Below are 27,172 nucleotides of genomic sequence, written 5' to 3' on the forward strand. Positions count from 1 at the left end.
CCCTGGTTATATAACCTGTATACTGTACCGTAAATAATTACTATATTGAATACTATATTCCGACGCCCCGGTGGCGAATGAAGCATAACCCCACAGAACCAGTCCACATATACAGTCCTTTACAAAACCTCAGCAATAGTACCGAAGTCCTGACGTCACTCGTTCAACCCCTGGGTCATTGGAAGTCATTTCTCTCAGGAGAATAACTTTGGGTCATCTTAGAATTGTGGTCCAAAAATAAACAAATTGTCCCGGCGCTATTGTCAGGGAGGTGGCTCTGTATCGTTTACGATAGTCAGTCACTCATATTTGATACGATCTGTTTATGGCGAAAATGTTATTAATTTGGCGGCGGTAACGCTAGCGTTTCCTTGCCGTCAGTTGATGCTTCATAGCCATATGAGTCAAAGTGCCACAGCCAAAATTCATTGTAAAAAAAAAGTGCTTAGGAAGCGAGATACAGCCTTTTTAAGTTATAGGTTAAACAAGGAGTGGATGGAGCAGCAAATCTTCAAATCATCATATCTTGGGTTCTGAACATGTTTTTCCCCCCAAAAAAAAAAAAAAAAAAAAAAACGTTTATTTTGACATTTTTTTTTATTTTGAATTTTTTTTTATGACGGATTTGACGGATTGTGGCGCTCTGGGCGTCAGGCCACGTGACGGATTTGACGGATTGTGGCACTCAATGAGTTAACAACAATAGAATTTTTTTTTTTTTTACAAAAGTCAAGTATCACATTAAAAGAGATACCAACAGGGATACAGCAGATTTTAAAGAGTATCACTATCAATCTGGTATGTAAGAAAGATGTTATTGTGTAATGATGTTGTTTGTTTCGTCGACATACTCGCCACAAGATGAAAATGTATCTCTCTCTACATAGATGTGATTGGAGTGTGTAGGTCTGTTGAGGAGGTGTCTCGAATCACCACTAAAGCGGGCAGAGAGGTCTCCAAGAGAGAACTCAGCCTGATGGACTCCAGCGAGAGGGAGGTGAGAGTCACCTTGTGGGGAGAGCAGGTAAGAACCACACACACACACACACACACACACACACACACACATGCACGGAGACAGACAGACAGACAGACAGACAGACAGACAGACAGACAGTCACATGTGTGCTCGCCCTCACACTCCTCCTACAATATTTAAACACTCATAGGCACCTGATACTACTGCACATTAAGACTGCACCCACAAACATACATTATGCACACATAAATGTACATTCACATGTACTGTATAGATGATATACATACACACACACATACAGCACACACGGCACCTTCAAGATTCTCAAAGCATGATTAATGTAGAAACTGCTATTTTTCATTACCGTCTTACTACTGTTGTTGTTCTTGCTGCTTCGATATTGAGGGACCGAAACCAAATCATTTTACGCTTGTGTACTCGTATGTGAGATAAACAAAAGTAACAATAACAATCTTGAAAATATATTCATGACGACGCACACAGAGACACATGGGTTATGTATGCACAAATAGATGCACAACCATGGATACTCAACCTGAAACTCGACCTGAAACAGACAAACGCATATATCGTGGCTGTCGGCTGGCAAAACTCTTATCTCTTATCTTAACTTTTTGTGTTTTTTCGTAAATTAATGCCCTACGTGATCATACTTCAGCGTCAAACAAAAGTATCAAAAGTAGCAGATCTGCAGCTCGAAACGCGGCGCAAAGCGATGCGTTTTGAGCTTGTATATCTGCTGCTTTTGCCGTTTTTTTTATTTGAATCCTGAAAACAACCTCAACCTCACAGTTTTGGACATGTGAGGTTTCCACCTCACATGTCCAAAACAAGGAGACGATGTGGAGTTACAGAAAACACAAAGATGGTTTGTACGCCCGGATAGACACTGAGCCGTAAGCATATAGACACAGATGAGAGCACAGGTTGGTCCACTTGAACATTTGCAGTTTTAGCGTGGCGCTGCTATCCACTGATGTTTCACTCCTTAGACCGGGAAATAATCGGTGTCAGTTTTAGATTTCTTTGGCTATTTGAAAATAGCAGATATACAAGCTCATAGAGTGCCGCGCTACGAGCTTGTAGATCTGCTTTTTTTGAAAAATCGTGAACATTTGTGCAAATCTTTGAATATACATATATTTTTAAAGCAAACATTTGTCACTCAAATCTTTGCTTCTGGATTTTAAAAAAAAGTGTGTTTCTATATCAGTGGTTCTCACACTTTTTCATGTCAAGGACCCCCAAAATGATATGTATTTGGATGTGGACCCCCATCTCAAAATATTTAGTTCAAGGGACCCCCATGAAGCAGAGATTTGAATTCAAAATGTTCGCTTTAAGAATATAAAAAATATTCAAAGATTTGCAAAAATGACCACAAATTTTCAAAAGATTGCAGATATACAAGCTCATAGCGCGGCACAGAGAGCTTGTATATCTGCAATTTTTGAATAGCCAAATAAATCTTAAAATGACACAGCTGCTTTCCCCGTCTTAATGGATTAATCCCGGAACATCTGGAGGTGATGGTGCAGCGTCAGCGATATATCCCTCGTACCGCCCCTTCCAGCCAGCCCTATAGGATCCTGGCTTTCCCCATTTCATATTTATGCGTGTCTCTGTAGTGTTGGCTACAAGGGGCAGTGGATGCATGATAAAAAGGTCTGGGAGGGTAGGGTACAAAAATAACCACACGGACCCATAATTAACACTAAGGATTTTACTGTGCATCAATTGCCCCATGGGACTATGCGTGGCAGGCAGGGGAGTTCTCTTCCTCTTGGGGTGGCTGTAGCTGGGTGGGATAGAGAGGCTGTTTGGGAATCGGATTGTCGACGGCACGACCCTCGGCTCGCCCAGTCTACGTATCAAAGTAGTTACCCTGAGCAAGACACTTGCCACCTAACGGCTCCTCCCGCAGTCCACTCATCAGAGCCACCTGGGCAGCCTTCAGCTGGGTGAAGTTGTAAAAGCAATTTCCTCTCCTCCCGGGGGCCAGAAAATACTCCCTATCCCTGAGCCTAGCCTCCGAAAACAACTTCCACCGTATAGGTGAAGGCTCTCTCTCCACCCTGCTTGTGCTACCACACCGCTGCCAGCTCTGTGAAACCAGCCTCCGTTCCGTCTTCCCATGGAAGAGTCAGTGCAGCCGTGATGACCGTCCTGGTAGAGACCAGAGTACGGTATCTGACCGTAGGGGAGGTCGCGGTGATCTCTTGAGGGAACTGCAACTGGCGGTTCGAGGTCAGCCCTTCACGCTGCACTCACCTCCGGGTGACAGAAGGGACCCCACCCGTGTGCTGCTGCTCCGAGACCCACAAAACCTGGACAATGCCACGTGAAACGCGCACACTGCACAAGGGCACGCGCGCAGCAGACACAGAGATAACACACAGAGAAGCTCATATACGCCCGGGTACACACCGAGCCCATATGCATATAGACACAAAGATCACAGCCGTCCTGCTCGCCCCGGCTTTCTCCATCTCGCCCAGATGGATTTGCACTTGCACCGCGAAAGCCTCGAAAGCTATTAATCCGTGTGCGTTTGTGTGTATGGTACGCGCGTTCTCGCGGGTGTTGACGTGTTTGTGACGGTTGTGTTTGGGTTTTCTGGGCTGTAAAATCCCAATCAGCCAATTCAACCATGTGTCCCTCAGGAGGCCTTAGGGGACCAGTGCGTCTGGTGCGTGTTTGCATTGGCAGACAATTTGGAGGCTGACGTGCTGAGGATTTTGGTACTACACCCTGTGTTTAGTATCAATCGCCAATATGTAGACATTTTGGATTTCGTTGCTGTTGGTCAGAAACCTTGTATCTCCATATGTTTTAATTTATTTTCATTTTATTTAACCCTGTCAAGTAGGATCGTCAAAAGTCTTGTAGTCTGAACATTGGGACTCCGTCCCAACCCTACAAGTCAAAGACGCAGTTGACAGAAACGCACGACACCATGACCATGTGTATCGCCATCTTGTCTTTCCCCCTTTCCTTCCTGTCATCTATTATTGACTATCCTGTTCACTTCCTCACCAGGCAGAGAAGTTCGATGGCTCTGCCCAGCCCGTGGTAGCTGTCAAAGCAGCTCGCCTGTCAGACTTTGGTGGCCGATCTCTCTCTGCACTGTTCAGCTCAACGATCATGGTCAACCCAGATATACCAGAGGCCTTTAGCCTCAGGGGATGGTGAGACACACACACACACACACACACACACACACACACACACACACACACACACACACACACACACACTACATTGTTCAAGAGCAACCAACCCACATTTCACCTCAATACTGCTGCTATCAACACATGAATACCTGTATATATTATGTACATGCAAGCACAGCATGCACGGCAGATGCTCTCTGTCTGTCTCTCTCTCTCTCTCTCACACACACTCTGACACCTCTCTCACACTCTCTCTCTCTCTCTCTCTCTCTCTCTATCTCTCTCTCTCTCTCTCTCTCTCTCTCTCTCTCTCTCACTCACACACACACTATAGCCACACACACACCACACCTCAGGTATCGACCGTACTTGCATGTGATGTGCATGTGATGCTCATGCATACATACAGAGGTACATACAGATGCATGCACAATGGAGGCATTCATATAGATGTCCACACATTATTCACGTGAAGCAACACACAGCGGTCAAATGCACAAACCGTGCACACAGCCCCATCGACCGACAGAAGGTATATATCGTCACGCTGCTGCAAAGATGGACTGCGGTGTACACACACACACACACACACACACACACACACACACACACACACACACACACACACACACACACACACACACGCTGGACACACAGCACCACTGAACTGAGTTATATCATCACTTTACCAACATACACAATACACGCAGCACTACAGACAAACAGACAGATACGCACGCACACACGCACACACTCACCCACACACACACACACACGCACACGCACACGCACACGCACACGCACACGCACACACACACACTCTACAGCACATGCAACACGAGTCTGCACAAGTCAGTCACGTGTACTTTAGAGTAGCAACATGCCTACTCGGGCTCCTCTGGGACCAGGCATAGAATAAGAAGAGCAAAGATATTTCTGGATTCCAACACTTTTATCTGTTACCACACACACACACACACACACACACACACACACACACACACACACACACACACACACACACACACACACACACACACAGACACACACACAGACACACACACACACACACACTCCCTCCCTCCCGTAGAGGGATTGGAGTTGGTGATTCATTCGCTCATTAAAGCTGTTCCCAAGTCCACTGCTTAAGTAGGAATACATATTATGTTCAGTCTGAGAGCACACGACTTAACGGGCGATATGCGCTTGTGAGCCATGTGACTTGTCACAGCCGTACCGAGCAAGTGTACTATTCTTAGGGACGGAATTTGCGTCAGAGCTAACAGGTTTAGGCTTTGTGTCTCTCGCCGAAAATAGGCGCCGCATTGCAACACGTTTTGAGATTGTAGATTGGCTATTTTTGGAAATTCTGTACAAATGGTATGGTAAGTATAAATTGAAACCTCACTTTCCCAAAAATCATGTTTTGTTCATGTATTTTTGAAGCTTACCTCTGGAAAATCCTGATTTCAGTTTCTTGCGCTCTGTATATCTCCAAAGCATTAACCCATTAAGACCTGAGGCGATTCTTAAACATGTTTTCTAAATCCTAACAAAAATAGCAGATCTACAAGCTCATAGCGCGGCACAGAGTGCCGCGCTATGAGCTTGTAGATCTGCTATTTTTGAATAGTCAAAGAAATCTAAAGTGACACAGATGCGTTCCAGGTCTTAATGGGTAGTAGTAGAATCTAGAATCTCGACTAGCACTCACTGAAAACGGATTTGAAGCAGGGAACGCAACTCGTGACGAGGTGCGATATCACACACCGAGTGCCAATCAAAGCCTCACTAAATGCATTAATGAGGAAGTGTGCACGGACATTGACGGATGAAACACCGATGTGGGTCCCGTAGTGAGGTCGCTCGTTGTTTTGGCTGTGGTATTTTTGGTGTGGATTTTTTTGGAAACTCATTGAAGTTGAACCCACATTCTGAAGGTACATAATTAATGGAATATGGAATCATACTATAATTTTAGTAAGGGCGTAGTGAAGGGCGTAGTGGTGAGTAGGTGAAGCTACCCCGTTCTCCTCAGTGGCTGGAGCAATTGCTCTGATTTTGCACACAGCCATTGACCATTATCTGAACTTAACTGTGAAGCCCGTTTTTCAATTTCACCAAATCTCAGCTTCTTATTAGCGTTTTTGTGTCAAACACTGTCGCCATGGTTACGGGGCTGCCCAGCTATGGGACGAACTGCCTCCCGGGTTGCCAGATCATGTGCGCATATCCCCCCACGGATGCGTCGACCGGGTATGGTCTAGTAGTACTAATTGAGGGTAAAGATAGAGCAAAGTAAAATGTATCTTAAAGCAACTTAAGGGATGTTTTTGGGGGGAGAAAAATACTGGGACATGGACTTGGTCTATGGTGGTATATAATTGGAATCAAAGGTGTGTGTTAATCGATACACTGGTATTTCTGTAGTAGCCTTTATGGTCTGATGTGTCAACAATATCTGTCACTCAATAAGACATCGATTCGTATCTGACAGGTTCAGACACGTTTATAAATTTGACAGCTAGATAGCCAGCTAGACATTTGTACACACAAGGGATGGGATAATATGAAAATTTGTCACGATTATTGTGCCCAAAATAATTATATTATAGGGGTAATAAAAATAAGCTTAAACCTCTTAAAATACCACTTTTGTTAACCACTTGCACCCCAGCATCCATATTCTGGGGGTACCATTAGCCAAAACTAGCGACCCAACTAACAGAGCCAACTCATGTCCAGCGTATGACGAACAATTTGACGATAAATGAAAATCTCCGCGATATGATTATTGTGAGCATTTTTTATTGCAATAAAAGATAACTATTCTCGTCCTATCCATAGTACACACAATAGATGCAGAGAGAGAAAGATGTACTGTAAGCAAAAAAATTAAAGTGTATGAGAGAGATAGAGAGAGAAATGAAAGTGTGTGTTAAGAGTGTGGAGATTCACCTATACGAATCGGTGAATCGATATAAACGTGCGCGATGCGACTGCACTGGTTGACTCAGTGTGCATCAGATACAATTGGTGGCTGAAATCGCGATACATCGTTCATTGCGTGTCTGCATCGGTAAAAAAAAACAACCTACGTGCATACCTGAGACTATAGTATCCACCCGCGACTACATATGTATAAAAATGTATAAAGTCCCTCTCCGCTGATCAGTTGTTTTGTCACTGTAGCACGCATGTTCTTCTTGCGGAGTCTCGACACAATAAGCTCTATTCACTGCAGCAATATTATGAAGACATTCACAGGTGTTACCAATGATACTAATGAAGGCTCTGTTCCATTCTGGTCAAACAGAGTCAGGGTTGCTGATATTGTGCATGTTGGCTCACTGGAAACACTCTGTTTTACACCAGTGGGTCTACAGTTGGGGTCCAGGGACCCTCATGGGCTTCCAAATGGCCCCTTACAGGTGTGTAACTCTGAGAGTGTACAAATGTATTTGTACATTTGTACACTCTCAGAGTTATGGGGGTCGTGGAAACCACTGTGCTAGACTAAATGGAACAGAGCCTTCATTAGTATCATTGGTAACACCTGGGAAGGAAGTGATAATAGGGCTGCTGTGCATAGAGCCTATTGATTGAGACCATTTATTTTGTAATTAACGAAAGCTTCTGCGCTTTATTAACTACACACGTATACTGTATGAACAACAACAACAACGTTGCTGGGTGTACTGCTTGCGTTTAAATCAGTATTTTTCCCTTGTTTCACAACGTTTCACTGTTGAGAAGGGCCTAATTTATACTTCGCAGCACGGCGGTGTCGCACGCCTAAAATATTAGACCCACAAGCTCACAACGCGCCGTGGATGGGACTTGTTTTTAAAACATTTTGTCCCAAAAAATAGTATAATCCTGGATTATATTCATATAATAATACAGGGGTCTTCAACGTTTTTCAGGCCAAGGACCCCCTAGCTGAGAGAGAGAGATGAAGCAGGGACCCCCCCACTACATATTGTATAAAACTGTTGCAGATTAAACTTTTTCATAGACTTGTGTATGACAGCACTATCATCAGTGTGTGTAAATGTATGTTTTGTTTATTTGTTTACACATTATCTTTTCTATTAATATGTTGGATTTATGTTAGTAACATTAATCCATGAATTTATTTTCTTCTGAAGGCACGCCCACTTGTAGGCCAGTGCGTACGCGATACGACGAACCCCCCAGACAGATTCAAACGCAGAGCAGAATCTGTTCTTGAGAGATTAGGGTTCAAGTGGTAAATGTAAAAATAATTGTAAAAACTCCTGTCGCACACGAGTTGGGACAGAGATGCAGAGCCTGCTAACCTAATAGTAAAACAATACATTTATTTTATTTGAAATGTAATGCATCTTTAGTACATGTTTTGGGAAATTAACATCGTATTGCTTTGTGTAGAATAGGGATGGGAAGATATGACATTTTCATGTCACGATTATTGTGACCAAAATAAATGCGATTTACGATATTATCACGATGATGTAAATATGCTTAAAAATCTTAAAATGTCACTTTGTATATCTTAGATATCTTAGAGGGGGGGGGGGGATGAAGAAGATTAGATATTCTAGAAAGACAGGAACTGACCATGTCCTTGTTTATGACTCTTAACAGCTGCTGGGTAGAAGCTCTTCCTGAGCATCAAGCCTCAAACTCTTACCAGTCCACAAACACTCTGTTTCCAAGGTGTTGTTGCCTTTCTACATCTCTGCATATCTGTCTGTGTCTTTATCTCGATGTGCCCAAATATGGATGACTGATGTCATAGTACTGGTGTCATAGTACTGACAAACACATCTTATTAGTAGCACATTTCTGATTATAGATGTAGCTAAAATGGCCATTCACTTTGAGTAACGTCATTAGCTATTCCATATAAAGTCGTCATCAAGGAATGACATCACACCATCGTCATCACATTCAGCATAATTGTCCTTTTAAATGTTTTTATTTTATTTCCCAACACAACACCATTCAGCAACTGTTAGAAACACGTTGCCCTGCCTTACAACCTCTTCTGTAAATTAGTTGCACTGATTCACAGTGGTGCTGGTGTGTGAAATGTTTCACTGGACGATACATCGGAAAGGAGGACCTAGGCTTTCCTGCCTGGCTGCTGTGGTAGTCGGACACAAGCTGTACTCTTTTGGAGGTTACGATCGCTGTAATCCTTACTGCAATGATTATATCGATGTCCACATCTTCAGCACACTGTCTTTACGCTGGAGGAAGTTGACCACAGTGAAAACTGGAGGAGGAGAACATCATCTTGAGGTTCCCTGCATGCGCGGAGGCCACACAGCTGTTCTGGTAGAAGATATTGTCTACATCTGGGGGGGATATCCTTACTGTAACGTGCTTTATTCATTTGATGTTGACAACCACAGATGGTCCAAACCCAATATTGCCGGAAATGTTCCAGAGGAGAGGTACCACCACTCAGCCTTTGTCTTTAGGAAGGTCATGTATATATATGGAGGAATCACCCAGCTGACTGGATGCACTAATGACATCTACAAGTTGGACACCACCACAATGGTCTGGTCTTTAATTAACACCAGAGGCACTTCACCACCTGCTTCATCACGTCACTCTGCCACCATCATCGGGACAAAGATGTTTGTATTTGGGGGCTGGGGGTCGGGGAAACAGAAGAACATCTACAGCAACAACATCAGTGTGTTTGACACAGAGACCAACTGCTGGCTGAGCACACCTTCTCCACAGCTTCTTCCAAAAGGACGCGTGGGTCATTCAGCCTTTGCCTACAATGGAGAGCTGTACATATTTGGTGGAAGCAACTTCAAGCCATTAATCAATGATCTGTGGAAATTCAATCCACAGACCCTCTCATGGAAGAAGGTTGAGCCCAAAGGGAAAGCCCCGCATGGGACGCCTTGGATGTGCTGTTGCATGGTGGGAGATCGTATCATCCTCTTTGGAGAATGCAACACACCTGATGACCTGTATATCTTAGATTTAAGTCCTAATCTGAAGATTTTATGCAAGCTAGCGGTTATTCAGTACGGTGTGGAGCAGTCTGAACTACCACATGACATCAGGTGGGAACTGGCAGCCATGACTACTGTACCAACAATACAAATCCCTATGAAAAGAGAAACAAACTGTGATCCCATTTAAAAAAAAATAATAATAATAATACAAATAATAATAATGATAATAAATAAATAAAAAAGAATAAACAAACAAACTGCAAATGGCAACAGGGTCGAAGCATATCAGAGAAAGATGATGAAGAGGAAGATGATGGCCCTCAGGAGACAATGCAGATGAAGAGGAAACATAAAAACATAATGTGGTTCACAGTGACATGTGTCCAGTGGAGATTATATCCAGAGCTAAGTGGCTGATGTGGGAAGACGGATTCTCTGCTGGAACTGTTACCTCCACGACCCTCTGGATAAGTGGATGAAGATGGATGGCTGGATGGATGATGGATGGATGGATTCACCAAATTAGCACGTTGCCTGCCATGGACGCATAAAGTCGTTCTATTATCAAATTATTATTATTTTTTTAAATTCCACAAGAGGCACCCTAACACAGCTTTGGGATGATCCATCGTCACTCAGAGAAAAAGTATGTGGATGTGACGTCATTCCAAAAAACGTCACATCCATCCACCCTGACTATGGGATTTTTAGAAAAACTAACTAACTAACTCCTAACTCAGTTTATTTTTTTTGCATTGAAAACCACCCGTTTTCAACGGGCCATAGCCCCAAAATGGCCCATTGGCGTTGGAATGTTATTGTTCCGATAGACACACGGATCCCTCCGCCTTCTCACAGGAACTTTTTTTTTTACACAATCTGGCTTCCACTGCGTTTCAAAGATCGTCGGATGAAGGTAATTACGCTGGCAAGGGGATAAAAAATTATGTTTAATATCTTGGCAGGTAATGTTAAGACTAGAGAGAGGGGCGTGTCTGATAAAATGAATATAATATCTAAATACTTAATCAAGCAACTGTCCGGGGTGCTCCCAAAAGCCTGATAATTTTCACGATAATTACAGTACCCCGCGATACTGTTATCGTGGACGTTTTTTATCACAATATACGATAATATCGTATATCGTCCCATGCCTAGTGTAGAATCACATCGTTATCAAATCGCATTGCATCGTGAACAGGGGTGAATCGTATTGCATCTTATCGGCATGGTCTTCAATGTATCGTTAATGTATCATATCCTTGCCAGTGTATCGAGAGGCGTATCGAATGGGCCTCAGTGATGGAGATTCACTGTGTGTGTGTGTGTGTGTGTGTGTGTGTGTGTGTGTGTGTGCGAGCGCACGCACGTGCAGGGCTCCAGCTTTAATCTGAGTGTTATTAGTCTGGTCAATATATTGTCTCATCCTGACATTTCAAAGGACCAAATCACAAACTGCCGCCTTTCATCCCTTCTTCCATGCTTCTCCAATCCCCTCACCTTTTTTTTCTCTCTTCTTACTCACTGATCTCTGCCGACACTTTGGCCTCGCTCCAGTTTACATGCTGACAGTCAGCTACCCGCAGAATGAATGACAATGAAGATCATTCATGAATTTCAATATCAAGAACCGAGAGAGAGCAGGTGGGAAATTGGAAATGCTCTCACTGCTTCTTTTATTTGTTTTTCATGTGTCTCAACTCCAGCTCCCGTGGCGATACAGTGCATTGTGGGATATGTTTTGGCCTGGCTCACTCGCATAATTGAAATTCTTAATCAGTGTGGATGATGCCTTGATTAGATTGTGCACCGCTGGACCAGAATGCAGAGCGGAAAGACCGACTTATACTTTGTCGTACGACGGTGTTGCGCGGCGAAGTTGGCCGATCTGCGAGCTCGCTGTGATGCCTGGTGAGCTTGTAGATGGGCAGTTTTCATCCAGCAACACCGTCGTACAACCGTGTAAATTAACCCATTCAATCCGGGACCGCATCTGTGTCATTTTAGATGTCTTTGGTAAGAAAAAAATAGCAGATATACAAGCTTATAGTGCGGGGGGGCAATAGTGCGGGGAAGCAAAGATTTAACTCAAATCTTTGCTTCTTGGGGTCCCTGTAACAAAATATTTTGAGATGGGAGTCCGCGGCCAAATACATGTTAAAAATCACACCCAGTGTGAAGAGAGTGGTGCCTTTGAAAGTGTAACTGGTTGCATCCTTGTGTTGCAATCGGCAACAATATGTTGTCACGTGACAACATATTGTCATGTGTCACGTGAAGCTGGACCAATCATACGGACGGACATACGGACGGACGGACATACGGACGGACGGACATACGGACAAAGTCAAATGTAGGAGTGGTTGGCACCACTCAAAAATGTTTGCTTAAAAAATATATACTGTATTCGATTTTTCAAAAGAATTGCAGATCTACTATGAGCTTGTATATCTGCTATTTTTTTAATAGCCAAAGTATAAAATAATGGTTAAAGTGGTTACACAGATGCGTCCCCGGTTTTAATGGATTAAGCAGAAGTCTGTCCGATGCAGCTGTAAAGAGGGATGCTGGATAGACAGACTGAGCGACTAGAGGAGTCGGTAAAGAAAGACGAGAGATTGAGCCCGCCTGTATCTGTATCACACAACCGCATTATTCAGCAAAGGCTGCTGTATGGCATTATGCAGCTCTATAGGGGAACTGATAAATACATATCGTGGATGATGTCTTAACCCATTAAGACCTGGAACTGTGCCATTTTTAGATTTGAGCTAAAAAGCATTATTTTACACTTTGGGCTATTCAAAAATAGCAGATATACAAGCTCATAGCGCGGCACCGAGTGCCGCGCTACGAGCTTATAGATCTGCTATTTTAGAAAAATAGTGAAAACGTGTGCAAATCTTCTGAATATATATATTTTTAAAGCGAACATTTTTAACTCAAATCTTTGCTTCTGGGGGGTCCCTGGAACAAGATATTTTGATGGGGGTCCGCGGCCAAATGCATATAATTTTGGGGATCCTTGACATGAAAAAGATTGAGCACCACTGATATAGAAACATACGTTTTTCAGAAAACTGTTGAGATTTAGGAGACATGTAGAATCGGCTTCAGGTCTCAATGGGTTAAGGTAATACCCGATATGGCACTCTGTGTCGAGGGAAACGTCTTATCCCTTCTACACAGGAGAAAATAAGGTGCATAAATGCGACACATGCACATACAAATACCCTTACATTCTCTCTCTCTCTTTCTCTCTCTCTCTCTCTCTCTCTCTCTCTCTCTCTCTCTTTCTCTGCCTCCCTTTTTCTCTGTTTTGCTCCTTCTCTGTGTGTGTCACCAAAGTCTGAATAATGTATTTCACAATGTCATGTGTGCTACGTGTTACGTGTGTTGATTTGTTCCAGGTATGACAGGGAAGGCCATGCCCTAAGCCACCAATCCCTGACACAAACCTGGTCGCCGGGGGGCGTATCCAAGGTCAACTGGAGATTCCTGAGCGACACAAAGGACGGACCTCAGGGACGGGGAGAAGTGGTACGTGAACACACACACACTTACTTGTTTACTCACATTGATTACATTAACCCATTAAGACCTGAGGCCGCTTCTAAACATTTTCTAAATCCTAACAGTTTTTTGGAAAAAAATATAAAAAAATAATTTTCACAATTTTTCAAAAATAGCAGATCTACAAGCTCGTAGCGCGGCACTCGGTGCCGCGCTATGAGCTTGTATATCTGCTATTTTTGAATAGCCAAAGACATCTAAAGTGACACAGATGCGTTCCAGGTATCAATGGGTTAATAACCTCTCAATCTTCAGAATCTAAATTACTTTGACAATTCGGATCAAACAAGGTATGTTCTTTAGGTATTTTCTTTAGTAACTAGTGCTGTGACACAACAAAACATTTAGGAAATCCTAGTAAAATATCAATCATTTACAGTTTTTGTTTTCCTTCCTCAAACCCGTTCGGAGTGCTGGCTGCATTTACCATTTACAGACACTTATTTTCCAGAGCGAATAAGTGACATGAACCCTAGTCAACAAACCACAGGGTAAATGGTAAAAGTTAATGGAGTGCAAAGAAATCAATTTAGCGCTATACAAACTAACTAGGATACCAGGTAAACGTCAAACCTAGCATCTGCCTAAACAACATGCCATCTAAATCAGTGGTTCTCAAACCTTTTCATGTCAAGGACCCCCAAATTGACACTTATTAGCCCGCGGACCCCCATTTGAAAAGATATGCCAGGGCCCCCCATAAGAGACGATGTTTTACGGCTCTAGCAGTGATTCTCAACCATTTTAATTTCAAGGACCCCCAGTTTGACATGCATTAGGGCTACGCACCCCCATTTAATGGCATTTCTATCTCTGGGACCCCAATTTCTATTGTAAAATCAATGTTAATTTAACTCTGAGAGTGTACAAATGGAACCAAATGGACCTGTTAGGGTCCATTTGGTTCCATTTGCACACACTCAGAGTTACAGACCCATAAAAGGGTCCATTTGGTTCCTATCCATCATTTAGCTGAGGATCCCCTGGAACCCCCTCAAGTACCCCTGGGGGTCCCCGGACCCCACTTTGAGAACCAATGATCTAAATAACATACCTAGCATTTGTGGCCGTGCAAACAGTACTAACATGTCTAAGTAACATAGCATAGTAGAGTAACAAGTGCCCAACGTGCATCTGCATAGAATAACTAGCATCTATCACAGGCAACAAAAGGGATGAGGAGTGGTAGGGTGTGAGGTAGATTCTGAAGAGTTGAGTTTTCATTCTGCAGCGGAAAATAGACTGACAGTCCTGACTGCGAGCAGAGGTCATTCCAAAGCTTGGGAGGAGAGGGAAGAGTCTAGTACAGTTGGAGTGTTGTCCAGGGTGTCGTAGGCAGTGGTGGAAAGTAACTAAGTAGCCTACATTTACTCAAGTACTGTACTTAATATAGTCGATGCCTCATTCATACAGATTGGTGCTTTCATTCACGGTTAAAAATCAACCTTGTTCCAGATTAAACTTGTGCTTTATTACTGTGTAATATTGTCGTGTGTATGTACTCGTCATGACACAAACAATAGTTTGAAAATGTTCGGACAAATTAATCACACGAAAAGAACATCCAAATGTGTAATGTCCTTGACACCGTAAAATGTTAATTAACCCATTAAGACCTGAAGCCGATTCTACATGTCTCGTAAATCTCAACAGTAGTCTAAAAAACATGTGTTTCTATATCAGTTGTGCTCAATCTTTTTCATGTCAAGGACCCCCAAAATCATATGTATTTGGCCGCGGGCCCCCATCAAAATATTTTGTTCCAGGGACCCCCCAGAAGCAAAAATTTGAGTTCAAAATGTTCGCTTTAAAAATATATATATTCAAAGATTCGCACACATTTTTACGATTTTTCAAAAATAGCAGATCTACAAGCTCGTAGCGCGGCACTCGGTGCCGCGCTATGAGCTTGTATATCTGCTATTTTTTAATTGCCCAAAGTGTAAAATAATGCTTTTTAGCTCAAATCTAAAAATGACACAGTTCCAGGTCTTAATGGGTTAAATTCCTTCAGAGTTAAATTAAAAAACTTTAATTAAACGCTTCAGATTTTACAATGGTAATGACACTCACAAGAAAACACTACACCACAACTAATTTGTTGGGTTTTTATCTCCATTCAATCTAGCTCATCTGAGTCTGTTTCTTTTCTTTCTTTCTTTCTTCTTAAGGTACCCGTAAGCGCTTGCTAATTAACGTAGTTTCTAATAAAAAAAATCTAATTATGTGACGGAGGCAGAGGATGCCTGTGGGACTTTTAACACTACTAGAAGGGAAGAAGGCTGGACGGAGTGAGTGGAAGAGATCAAGAAAGGGTGGGGGTTTGAGTTAGCATCTATAGAGACAGAGGGAGAGAGAGAATCCTTTAGTTTTGTGGCTTGTTACATAGCACAGTCCTCTGTTAACCCATTAAAACCTGAGGCCGATGCCACAAATGTCTTCTAAACAGTTTTCTGAAACACTTATGTTGCTATAATACCCGCTATAATGTCGTTCTCAAACTTTTTCATGTCAAGGACCCCCAAAATGTTGTATTTGGCCGCGGACCCCCATCTCCAAATATTTTGTTCCAGGGACTCCCAGAAGCAAAGATTTGTGTTACAAATGTTCGCTTTAAAATATATATATATATATATTCAAAGATTTGCACACATGTTCATGATTTCTCAAAAATAGATCTACAAGCCCTTTAGATCTGCTTAGATCTATATCACCTAGTATATCTGCTATTTTTGAATAGCCAAAGTATAAAATAATGGTTAAAGTGATTAAAATCTAAAATGACAGATGCTTTCCCGGTCTTAATGGGTTAATTCACCCATTTATAACTCCATCTCCGTGTTAAGTGATATTTTGTGTCAAACCATAATGAACTACATGTCAGTTTTAAACACCTGTGTTCAAGCAGGGATGGAAATGAGGCCATTTAGAAAAGAGGGGTGGGGGGGGGGGGGGGGCTTGACAGGAGCGACGAGGGAGAGAGATGGCGAGATGGGGGGTGACTTAGAGAGAGAGATGAGCCGGGAGGGGCGGATGAGACAGGAAGAGTGCCGGAGACTGACATGAGGAAAGGAGTTGACAGGTGAGAGAGTGTAAATAATTGAGGCTAAGGTTCTCTTCTCCACTTCTTTCTTCACCTTGCCCTCCTTCCTTTTTGTCTTCCAAACGAACCCACCCCCTCCCTCCCACACACACACTCACACACACACACACACACACACACCACCTCCCCCCACGCTTTGTAATTGACTGGCTTTTAAGGAGGTTGTCTCTGTTACACACACACACACGCACACACGCACGTAGAGACCCGATAAGTGGAATGCAATGTTTAACAAAGGTGTGTGTGTGTGTGTGTGTGTGTGTGTGTGTGTGTGTGTGTGTGTGTGTGTGTGTGTGTGTGTGTGTGTGTGTGTGTGTGTGTGTCCGTGCGCGTGCGCGTGCGTGCGTGCGCATGAATGTGTGTGTTCAGGTTTTTGTAACTCAATCTGTGTGTGTCATTGTGTATGCATGTCACATGTTCATGGATATGTGCATTGTGTGTGTGTGTGTGTGTGTGTGTGTGTGTGTGAGGGTATTGTTGTGGGAAGTATCTTAACCCATTAAGACCTGAAGCCGATTCTACATGTCTCCTAAAGCTCAACAGTATTCTGAAAAACGTATGTTTCTATATCAGTGGTGCTCAACGGAAACAAGCCCGCAAGGACTTTTTTGGCCGGACCTTTTAGACAAAAGCATTATAAATGTAACTGTGTTGTTTTACATTCTTTTGCCTAATACAAATTTCAATCAATCAATCAAAAAACCCCAGAAGCAAAGATTTGAGGTAAAAATGTTTGCTTTAGAAATATATATATTCAAAGATTTGCACACATTTTCACGATTCTTCAAAAATAGCAGATCTACAAGCTCATAGCGCGGCACTTGGTGCCGCGCTATGAGCTTGTATATCTGCTATTTTTGAATGGCAAAGTGTAAAATAATGCTTTTTAGCTCAAATCTAAAAATGACACAGTTCCAGGTCTCAATGGGTTAAGCCCATGCAATGTGTGCCAGCAATGTGAATGGGATTCTCACTTCATCACGCCACACACCAAATTTAATTGCATTTGGGTGCCAGAGAGTGGCACAGGGATTTACTGTGATGGGAATGCTAAGCATTTTTAAAATGTGTCACGCGCACTTCTTTGTATGTGTGTGTGTGGGTGAGTTTGTATTTGGGTAGTGTGTGTGTGTCTTTGTTAGTATGTGTGTGTGCGCACACACACACGCATGTGTAGAGGGTAGAGGTGCATGTACGTGCGCGGCTAGTTTTGCACGTCATATTAGTGATGCTTTTTCTTATTGGCTCTCCTCAGTGTACTTAAGGTTAAGACTTTGCCCAAGGCTCTTGTATAAGGGAAGTGAGGGAGGGAGGGAGGATGAGAGAGAGAAGGAGAGAGAGAGAGAGAGAGAGAGAGAGAGAGAGAGAGAGAGATGATTATGAATACTGGGGGCTGTAATGGAATCTCCGGAGTGCACGTCCCTCTCTCTCTCTGACCCCCAGCCTTCACCTCCCTCTACCATCTGTACATTTGTGTTTGTTTGCCCACATCACAAGGGCTATTCAAAAATAGCAGATGTACAAGCTAGCAGTGAGATTATTGCATATCTGCTATTTTTGAATAGCCAACGCAAAAATCTAAAATGACACAGATGCTTTCCCGGTTTTAATGGGTTAATGTAACTTTGAGTTTGTACAAATGCAACCAATTTGTTACATTTGTACACACTCAGTTATACATGAATGAACACACGTTTTTTCTATAATTCTATTATTGTGTTTCCTTTGCTTGATAATTTGTGTGTAAAGCACATTGAATTGCCTCGTTGTTGAAAAGTGCTATACAAATAAAATTGCCTTGCCTTGCCTTACTGTGTAACAAGGCTCATGAATCAAAGTTTGATCCCTCCCTCCCTCCCTCCCTCCCTCTCCTTTCTTGCTACCGCCAGCCTGCCTCTACCCGTCACCCATCGCGTTCCCCACCTTGCCAGCCTTCCAGCAAACCCATCTGGCCCAGGTCTACGAGATCTGATGAGGCAGGCAGGCAGGCGGAAGCGCGGTGGGGAGGGGAGGGGAGTTGGAGAGGGCTGTTGCTGATGGGCAAACGTCTCCTAATTAACCCTTTAAGGCCGGGAAATGGAACGCATGCGTGTCATTTTAAGATTTCTTTGGCTATTCAAAAATAGCAGATACACAAGCTCATAGCGCGGCACCGAGTGCCGCGCTATGAGCTTGTAGATCTGCTATTTTTTTAATAATCTTGGAAAATTTGTGCAAATCAATTTTAACTCAAATCTTTGCGTGTGGGGGTCCCTGGAACAAAATATGTTTAGATGGGAGGGTGTCCGCGGACAAATACATATTATTTTGGGGGTCCTTGACATGAAATAAGTTTGAAAACCATTGAAAATATAGCAACATAAGTAAAAAATAAATAAATACATTTAGGAAAAAAAAACTGTTAGGATTTAGAAGACATTTGTAAAATCCCCAGAAGCAACGATTTGAGTTAAAAACTTTTGCTTTAAAAAAGTATATATATATTCAAACTAAAGATTTGCACACATTTTCACGGTAACAAAAAAAAAAGCAGATCTACAAGCTCGTAGCTATGAGCTTGTAGATCTGCTATTTTTATAGAGCCAAAGAAATCTTAAAATGACACAGATGCGTTCCCGGTCTTAAAGGGTTAAAAAATAAACCCCTCTTGGACTGTGTTTCTTTTGGAGGGAAGGTTTGTTGTGGCTGTGGGTAAATGGAATGGATGGATGGATCTGAGGCTGTGAATCAGTCTCGGCAATACTTTGTGTCTGTGACCTTCTGCCATTCAGTCACATTGAGAAGCAGGCATCTCAAAAGAGATGGTAAAGACTGCCACGTGTACACCGTCACTGCCATAGATTAGATTTGTATAGGTCTTTTTATACATGGTTGCATGAAGCACAAGGGCAAAAACGAGACCGACATACTACCGCTTCATCTTTGTAGGATTGATCTGTGGCTCTGGACAACCGGATCTCTGTATCTGTCAGTCCATGTTCCTTTTATGCCCATATATGGAGATTGCTGAAGTCATCAGTATATGCCCAATGGGCATGCCCCTTTTTGTGCAAATATATGGAGCTGACTGATTTGTTTTTCACCTGATGCCATGATGACACATTGAGGTTAGACAACACAACACACTCCATATTTGGGCGTAGCTGCATTGGGAACTCCTTATATGGTTATGGCTGAGTCATAGTGACATGAGTGTTAATGACGTGGTCCGCCGGCCGAAATATGGCTTTTATATAGCTCAGCTGTGTTTACCTCTGTTGTCATGATGATGTCACAATGAGTCATCGGGTTTGCATAATGATGTCACAATGAGTCATAGTGACGTGGCCCGTGGGTTGTTTATGGTTATGTTGTACTAGTGACGTGGCCGTGGTTTGTTCATGGTTATGTCTAGTCGTAGTGATGTTGCCGTGGTTTGTCTACGGTTATGTTGTCATAGTGATGTGGCCGTGGTTTGTTTATGGTTATGTCAGAGTGACGTGGCCGTGGTCCAACCCACTGGCTGGCTGGCCGTCCCACCCATCCAATAGCCAATTTTAGTATAGAATGGGAGAGGACACTAATTGGTTTAATTAATGTTATGCCCAAAACACAAATTAAATACAACCCCTTACTTTGCACTGTTTAACTGGCAAAAGTGGAGTTGGACACGCCCTAAATGCACTTGCACCATGCACTTTAGACCACTATAGATAGTTTTAAATAGGGACCTCTGAGTTAAATGAATACTCCAGATGTTTCTGGGTAAAAGACCAAGGCCCTACAGCTCTGGCGGAGCACGGTGTGGTGCTAGATTTGGCCTGAATCCTGCAGAGTTCCTTTGATAGATTTATTTAGGCCAACATTACTAATGAATGAGTCTGGTCCCGCTCTAGCTTGTAGTTATTTAAGATGCTTTCCGTCAGATTTCTTTTTAACTGACTCTAGTTTTGACAACAATTTACCACATTCACATGCCTCTGTGTTTAAATGTGTACTAGCCTATCTATGTACAATTTCTAAATAATAATAACAAAAGAATAATAATACACTTTATTTGTATAGTGCTTTTCAAAACAAGGTTACAAAGTGATTTACTAAATAAGAAAGGGTTAGCAATATAATCTATGGAAGAGCTCAAAGAAAAAAGTACAAACCCTACTATCATACTATAAAATGAGGACATGATGAAACCTCTGTCTGTCCTTCCTTTCTCTGTCCTGTCCTCATCAATTTTTCTCTGCAGTGGGTTGACCAATCTATCTGAACCTGCACATGGTCATAGACCATACTGCTATATGAAGGGAGTGAGGAAGCGTTTTCTTTTTTTCCTTTCAGTTCTCCCAAATGTAAACTGTTCATAGCCATTTTTGTAAACTCTCACTCAATTAAGACTGCTGTGGGTGGAAGTGCCCTCATCCCTTTTTCTCCTCAGTGGGTTGGCCAATCGATCTAAAATTGCACACGGGACTTAACCATTGGCATATGCAGGGAGTGAGAAAGCCGATTCGTTACTTTTCTCACATTTAAGCTGTTTATTAGCATTTCTGTGAACCCTCACTTTAAGCGGTTTATTAGCGTTTCTGTGAACTCTCACTCAATTAAGATGTGTGGCACGGTTAATTGATTGGCAGGTGTTTCCAATTGTCTAATTGCGCTATCCTCTTTATAGTAGCACGCTGTACCTGGGCTCAGGGCTACAATACATGCACACACGTGCGCACATACACACACACACACACACACACACACACACACACACACACACACACACACACACACACACACACACACACACACACACACACACACACACACACAACACCAGAGAAAATGCCAGCAGGAAGAGAGCTGGATCAATGGGGAAAAGTTAAGGACTTTGATTGAAACGCATAGCAAGCAGCACACCCAGCAAGGCAGGGCTACATGTAGACTATTTTGTATCTAGACTTGGTGCACCAATATCTATGTGTGTGTTCAGTAAGTCACAGATTGGCTGTAATTATAAAACGGTCTCATTGTGTCGACGACAACACACAGTGCAGCTGCACTCAGCGTGCTACAGCAGTGACATAACGGCCAGTCGGCTGAGGACTGGAACTGTTGAGCTATACACGAGGCCAATCTAATGCATTTTTCTCCTCAGCGGGTTGGTATATTGATCTGAAAACTTTTCTCAAATTTAAGCTGTTTTAATGCTATGGGATCTGTAGTGCCAGTTGCAATCTCAAGTCTACACATTATATTGGGTGTGAGCATTGACTGGTATGGATTAGTATAAATAAATATAGTGTACCATATAAACATCAAATAAAAACAAGTAAAGAAATGGCATGAAATAGAGGTGCCTAGAGGTAGATAAACAGGGACTAGAAATGGGCACTCTGCGGAGGTAATATCACCAAGCCAGGTGGCTTACCCAGGGCCATGTAAGTCATGGCTTGCACTAAATAGATCTACAAGCTAAAAGAATATAGCAGATATGTTGAAACGTGACACTTTGCAAGCATGTAGATCTTTTTGCTGAATTTCATCCCAGAATAGGGACTCTACGGTTCAAGTGGTTAGCAGAATGGCAAATAGTTATTGCTTTCTGTTCAATTATAGTTGTGCTAGTCAAAGTTTTTGGTTTAACACTTTACTGATCACCAGGTTACACAATTTGTCAATGTTTTATCATTAAACATAATAAAATAAATGTTCCCATTTGCCACTTTCTCTCACAATACCCCCTGTTGTACCTCTGGGTACTTACATGCACCCCCATTTGAGGAACACTGTCATAGGGGACCAGGGAGCCTGGCCCTTTAAGGCTTTAAAAGTAATCAGTAAAATAATCAAATCAATTCTGATCCTCACAGGCAACCAGACAAGGATGGGTTTAAAATGGGTGCATTTTGTAGAATTAGCTAACACTCTAGCAGCTGAATGTTGCACCAGTTGGAGATTGGAGATAGCTTTTTTTACTGTGTGCTGATTACAGAGAATTACAGTAATCTAATCTTGATTAAATAAAAGCATGGCTGTAAATGCACAACAGCTGTGCCAAAGTAATAATGGAAATCTCCCTAATCCATGGTATAATTACATGTGATTTATAATTTAACTAGAAATTCGTGAAGACATATGTTACCTACTTTGCTAAAAGTCAGTTAAATGTCACTGAAGTTAATTTGGAAATAAAAATAACATAAAACAATACTTGAATGCATCCAGGATAGAGTGCTTTTCTATTCATCTTTCATATATTTGGAATCATCTCCGCCAGGCTGAAACTGCTGGGGACGGGGGGATTATGGTTTCACCCCTGTCCGTGTCCGTGTGTGTGTCTGTGTGTGCCTATGAGCTGCAACGTTTCGAATTGGCCTCATGGTGGCACCATCACAGACCGCTTCACGTTTTGGCCTATAACTCGCGAACCGGCGGTAATACAGTCAACACAGCCATTTACAGTAAACTTTCTCAGGTGATATATGTAACAGTTAGATTCTTCATATTCCATTCCGACTTGCTGTTTGGCTTCCAAAGTTAACAGGAGTGGCCCGCTTTTTTTTTTAAATGCCACAAATCATGAACACAGCATCCAATGTTATATCTTAATAACACATTGAGCGGCCTCTTTACAATGCAGAGCAAGAAGTGATTTCCCAAAATGCTACAAATGTCACTGTTTGTTTCATAAATGTGTTTTTTTCCGCCACCATCAGTCACTAATGGTCGAGTCATGTGACAATGGAGGTATGGAGTATCACATTTCAAAATTGCGATTTAGCCATTAGTATGTAGTATTTAAGATAAAGAAAATGCCCCCCCCCCCCCGTCCTCTTTTATTGTTTGTTTTGCTTTTACAAATGGAACCCTGTGTGTAACTAACCTCTGTGAATAACATATGACTGCTAGGAAACACTCTATTCTCCAGCCGAGGAGAGGATAAAAGACTGTAGATTATTGATCCATGCAGCTCTATTTTTCTAAGGCTTATCTGCATTTGTGTATGTGCCTCTTTGCGTTCCCCTGATGGTGTGTGTGTGGGGGGGGGGAGAGACTTTTTTCTTGTGAGGGCCAAATGTTACCACGTATAGGAATACACTTTTTGAGGATTTTTTTTAGGCTTACACTTGGGAAAGGTTGGGATTAGGGATTTAGAGGTTAGGTTTAGGGGTTAGGGCTGAAGTGCTGCCTGATGTATACTTAGTTACTCACTGCTGTCACGATCTGAAAATAGCCGATCTACCAGCTCACAACATGTGGTGCCGCTGCGCTTTGTGAGCTTGTAGATTTGCTATTTTAGGTTTTAGGGTAAAAGGTTTTGGTGAAAATGGCATTCATGAAATTGCCTTCCTACAATGTTGATTTCCTCACTGCAGGAAGGTAATTTCATAAATGTTGATTTTCTCACAAGTATAGGTGTGTGTGTGTGTGTGTGTGTGTACGGGTGTGCATGTGCGTGTGCGTGCCAGCCGATTGTGTGTTTGTTTGTATCTCATCCCTGTGAGACTTGAGTTGATGTGCTGTGTACATTCTATGTATTTATATTTATGGAAATGGAGTAGCAAGCCTTTTTTCCCTCTTAGAATTTGCATTTATTTTCCTCTTTAGCTGTTGACTGTACCAGCGTGAGCTCTGCCGCCTAAGGTGCTAATATCCGTTTAAATTACTGCAACACCGCTGCATTTTAATTTGATTCAAGTCGAGCACGCGCATGCTTTTAATTCATAACCGGGAAACAGTGAAGTTTGTGCCATTCTCTTTTGAAAGTGTTTACATTTGGGGGGGATCTGCGCTCAGTCTAATTAGAGTGTGTGTGTGTGTGTGTGTGTGTGTGTGTGTGTGTGTGTGTGTGTGTGTGTGTGTGTGTGTGTGTGTTCTGGTGTGCGTGTGTTGTAGAGGAACAGAGATTAGGTTCATCCAACATGTATTATGCATAGATTTCTCAGTCTCTCTTTTTAAACTGCTTTCTTGCAACATTACTTGCTTGGAAGTCAAATTGAACGTGGACCCCACATGCATCTGTGGAATGGACCCACTGTAATATTTGTATTGATTGTTTTCCTCGATCATGGTTCTATCTTTACCCTTCTCTCTCCCTCGTTCTTTTGCTTTACTCCAATGTACTTGGCTTTTTTCCCCCCGTTTTTTTGTGCAGCAACATATACTGCATGATACTGAAGTTGAATGTTTGAAATGTGAGATTCATTGTTTCATGTAGACACCCAACGGTCTTGGCATTTTTCCCAGCACCTGAAAAGTGCTACATTGCAGGTGAAAAATGACAGGTACTTGATGTTATTTTCTTGAATCTAACACAAGACGTCAGATCCAGCTTGCAACTTGATTTTCAGGCCAGAGATTATACATAACACAAAGGAAACATAAATTCAGCAACCCATCTGGCAGATAATTTATCTGTTCCACGTCCAATTTAGAAATTGCAGTTTTCTATGGGGATTTGCGAGTGAGTTTGGATGAACCAGTTTCAACCTGTAATTCCTATTTTGGGCATGTGATTATAGGCTTATATTTTCAAAACTTTGCAAAGATTGAGAAAATAGGCCATCTTTAAGCTCACAACGTGTCACAATGTGACTCATTGTGAGCTTATAGATCGGCTATTTTTGCAGTGCGACACCATCGTACGAAGGAAGTTAAAAACGGCGATTATGTAGTTGACACCTTGTTCAGTGCTCTTCCCAAATGTCAGTCATCTTGATCTCATCTCCAGGCGGATTACTTCAGCTGTGTGGCAACTGTGGTCAGCATTCGCAAGGAGAACTGCATGTACCAGGCGTGTCCCCGTGCAGAATGCAACAAGAAGGTCATAGACCTGCAGAATGGCAAATACCGATGTGAGAAGTGTGACCAAGAGTTCCCCAACTTCAAGAACAGACTTTTACTGTCCGTGAGTATTAAGAGAACAAAGCACGCAGTAGCTTTCCAGTGGTGGAAAGTAACTAGTCTCAAGTACGTACTTAATAGTGATCCGCGGGCCGACCCGTAACCCGCGGGTCCCGCGGGTGGTCGAGTCAGGATTTCAGAGGCAATTATGAGGGCTGCGGGTGAGTGGGTCAGCCGCTCTCACACACAAAAAAAAGAATAAAAATCATATGCTGTTGTTTTGTCTTTATTCCTAATAAGAATAAGAATAATAACAATAAAACAGTTTGAATACACTTGGGGTGTATACTTGATTTTACAGAATTATAGGTGGGGCGGGTTGAGCCATAGATTTATATATGGGTTCGCGGGGCGGGTTGAGGCGGGGTGGGGCGGGTCATGAAAAAACCCGACCCAGGCATGAGTATTTCCATTTTTTAAAATACTTTATACTTTATACTTCCACCCCATTACGTCTCAGAGGCATATGTTTAACTTTATTCTTTTACTTCTTACAAGTTACTATTTAGATTATTAATACAAAATATTCGTTAAGCCCAATGTTATACTTAGGGTTAGTTATGCGAAAAGAACTGATCTACAAGTTCATATTGCATCGCGACGAGTTGTGAGCTTGTAGAGCCGCCATTTATGAAAAGGTTTGACAGAATTAATGTTAAAACATTTATATGGAGTATTTATTTTGGTCCTGTAAGTATAATTGCCTTCTGTACTTTTCTTGCTCAAGTAAAATCTTTAATACAGGACTTATTCTTAAACTGTTGAATTACTACTTAAATACACACCAAATTGTCCTTATATCTGGGGTGTGCTGTGATGATAACTTTTCTTCTGATTACACGCACATTACCCATATATTCCTCTTTTTCTTTTTCTGTCCTCCAGGTCAATTTAGCAGACTTTGGGGACAACCGATGGGTGACATGCTTCCAGGACACCGCTGAGGTGCTGCTGGGTCACAATTCAGAGGCACTGGGACATCTCAAAGACACAGTGAGAGACACACACACACGCAACGTTCTGCCTTCTATCACTATCTTCTGGAAAGAAAACAGACTTACTATACATTTGTCCATAAGGTCTAATTTAGGGTTATATCTCCTTATTTCCGCTTTGTTGTAAATTCATGCCCTACTTCATCATACAAGAACGTCACACAAAAGTAGTGGAAATAGCAGATCTAGAAGCTCACAACACCTGCGAGGCATTGTGAGCTTGTAGATCTGCTATGTTCACTATTCCTGAAAGTTTTCGTTCCGTTTCCTGAAAAGTAGCGGTTTTGGATGTCGTAATAACGTGATATGGTATTTTCTTATCCTGGTTTTAATCACTCATGCCCCATTTTATTACTTTCAAAAGTTTTCCGAAATGGTGAAAATAGGCTATAAGCTCATATTAACACTTGACGATCTGCAATTTTAGTAATTTCTGAACTTTTTCTTAAATTAAAGAATATATTGATAGAGGTTTCTATCTGTGG

The 27,172-nt window shown here is 42.2% G+C and overlaps 1 protein-coding gene across 1 annotated transcript in view; it reads left to right on the forward strand.

Annotated features, from left to right (window-relative positions):
* Positions 1 to 27,172, forward strand: part of LOC311057812 (replication protein A 70 kDa DNA-binding subunit-like) — a 76,233-nt gene that overhangs the window by 37,305 nt on the left and 11,756 nt on the right. The window contains exons 11-15 of the mRNA XM_084074910.1: positions 888 to 1,024; positions 4,040 to 4,188; positions 13,553 to 13,682; positions 25,520 to 25,696; positions 26,578 to 26,685. Coding sequence (XP_083931036.1) covers positions 888 to 1,024; positions 4,040 to 4,188; positions 13,553 to 13,682; positions 25,520 to 25,696; positions 26,578 to 26,685 — 701 coding nt within the window. The remainder of the gene's footprint in view (positions 1 to 887; positions 1,025 to 4,039; positions 4,189 to 13,552; positions 13,683 to 25,519; positions 25,697 to 26,577; positions 26,686 to 27,172) is intronic.

The sequence above is a fragment of the Gymnoscopelus microlampas genome (genome assembly GCF_963454915.1).
Source record: "Gymnoscopelus microlampas genome assembly, chromosome: 12".
NCBI classification, from domain to species: domain Eukaryota; kingdom Metazoa; phylum Chordata; class Actinopteri; order Myctophiformes; family Myctophidae; genus Gymnoscopelus; species Gymnoscopelus microlampas.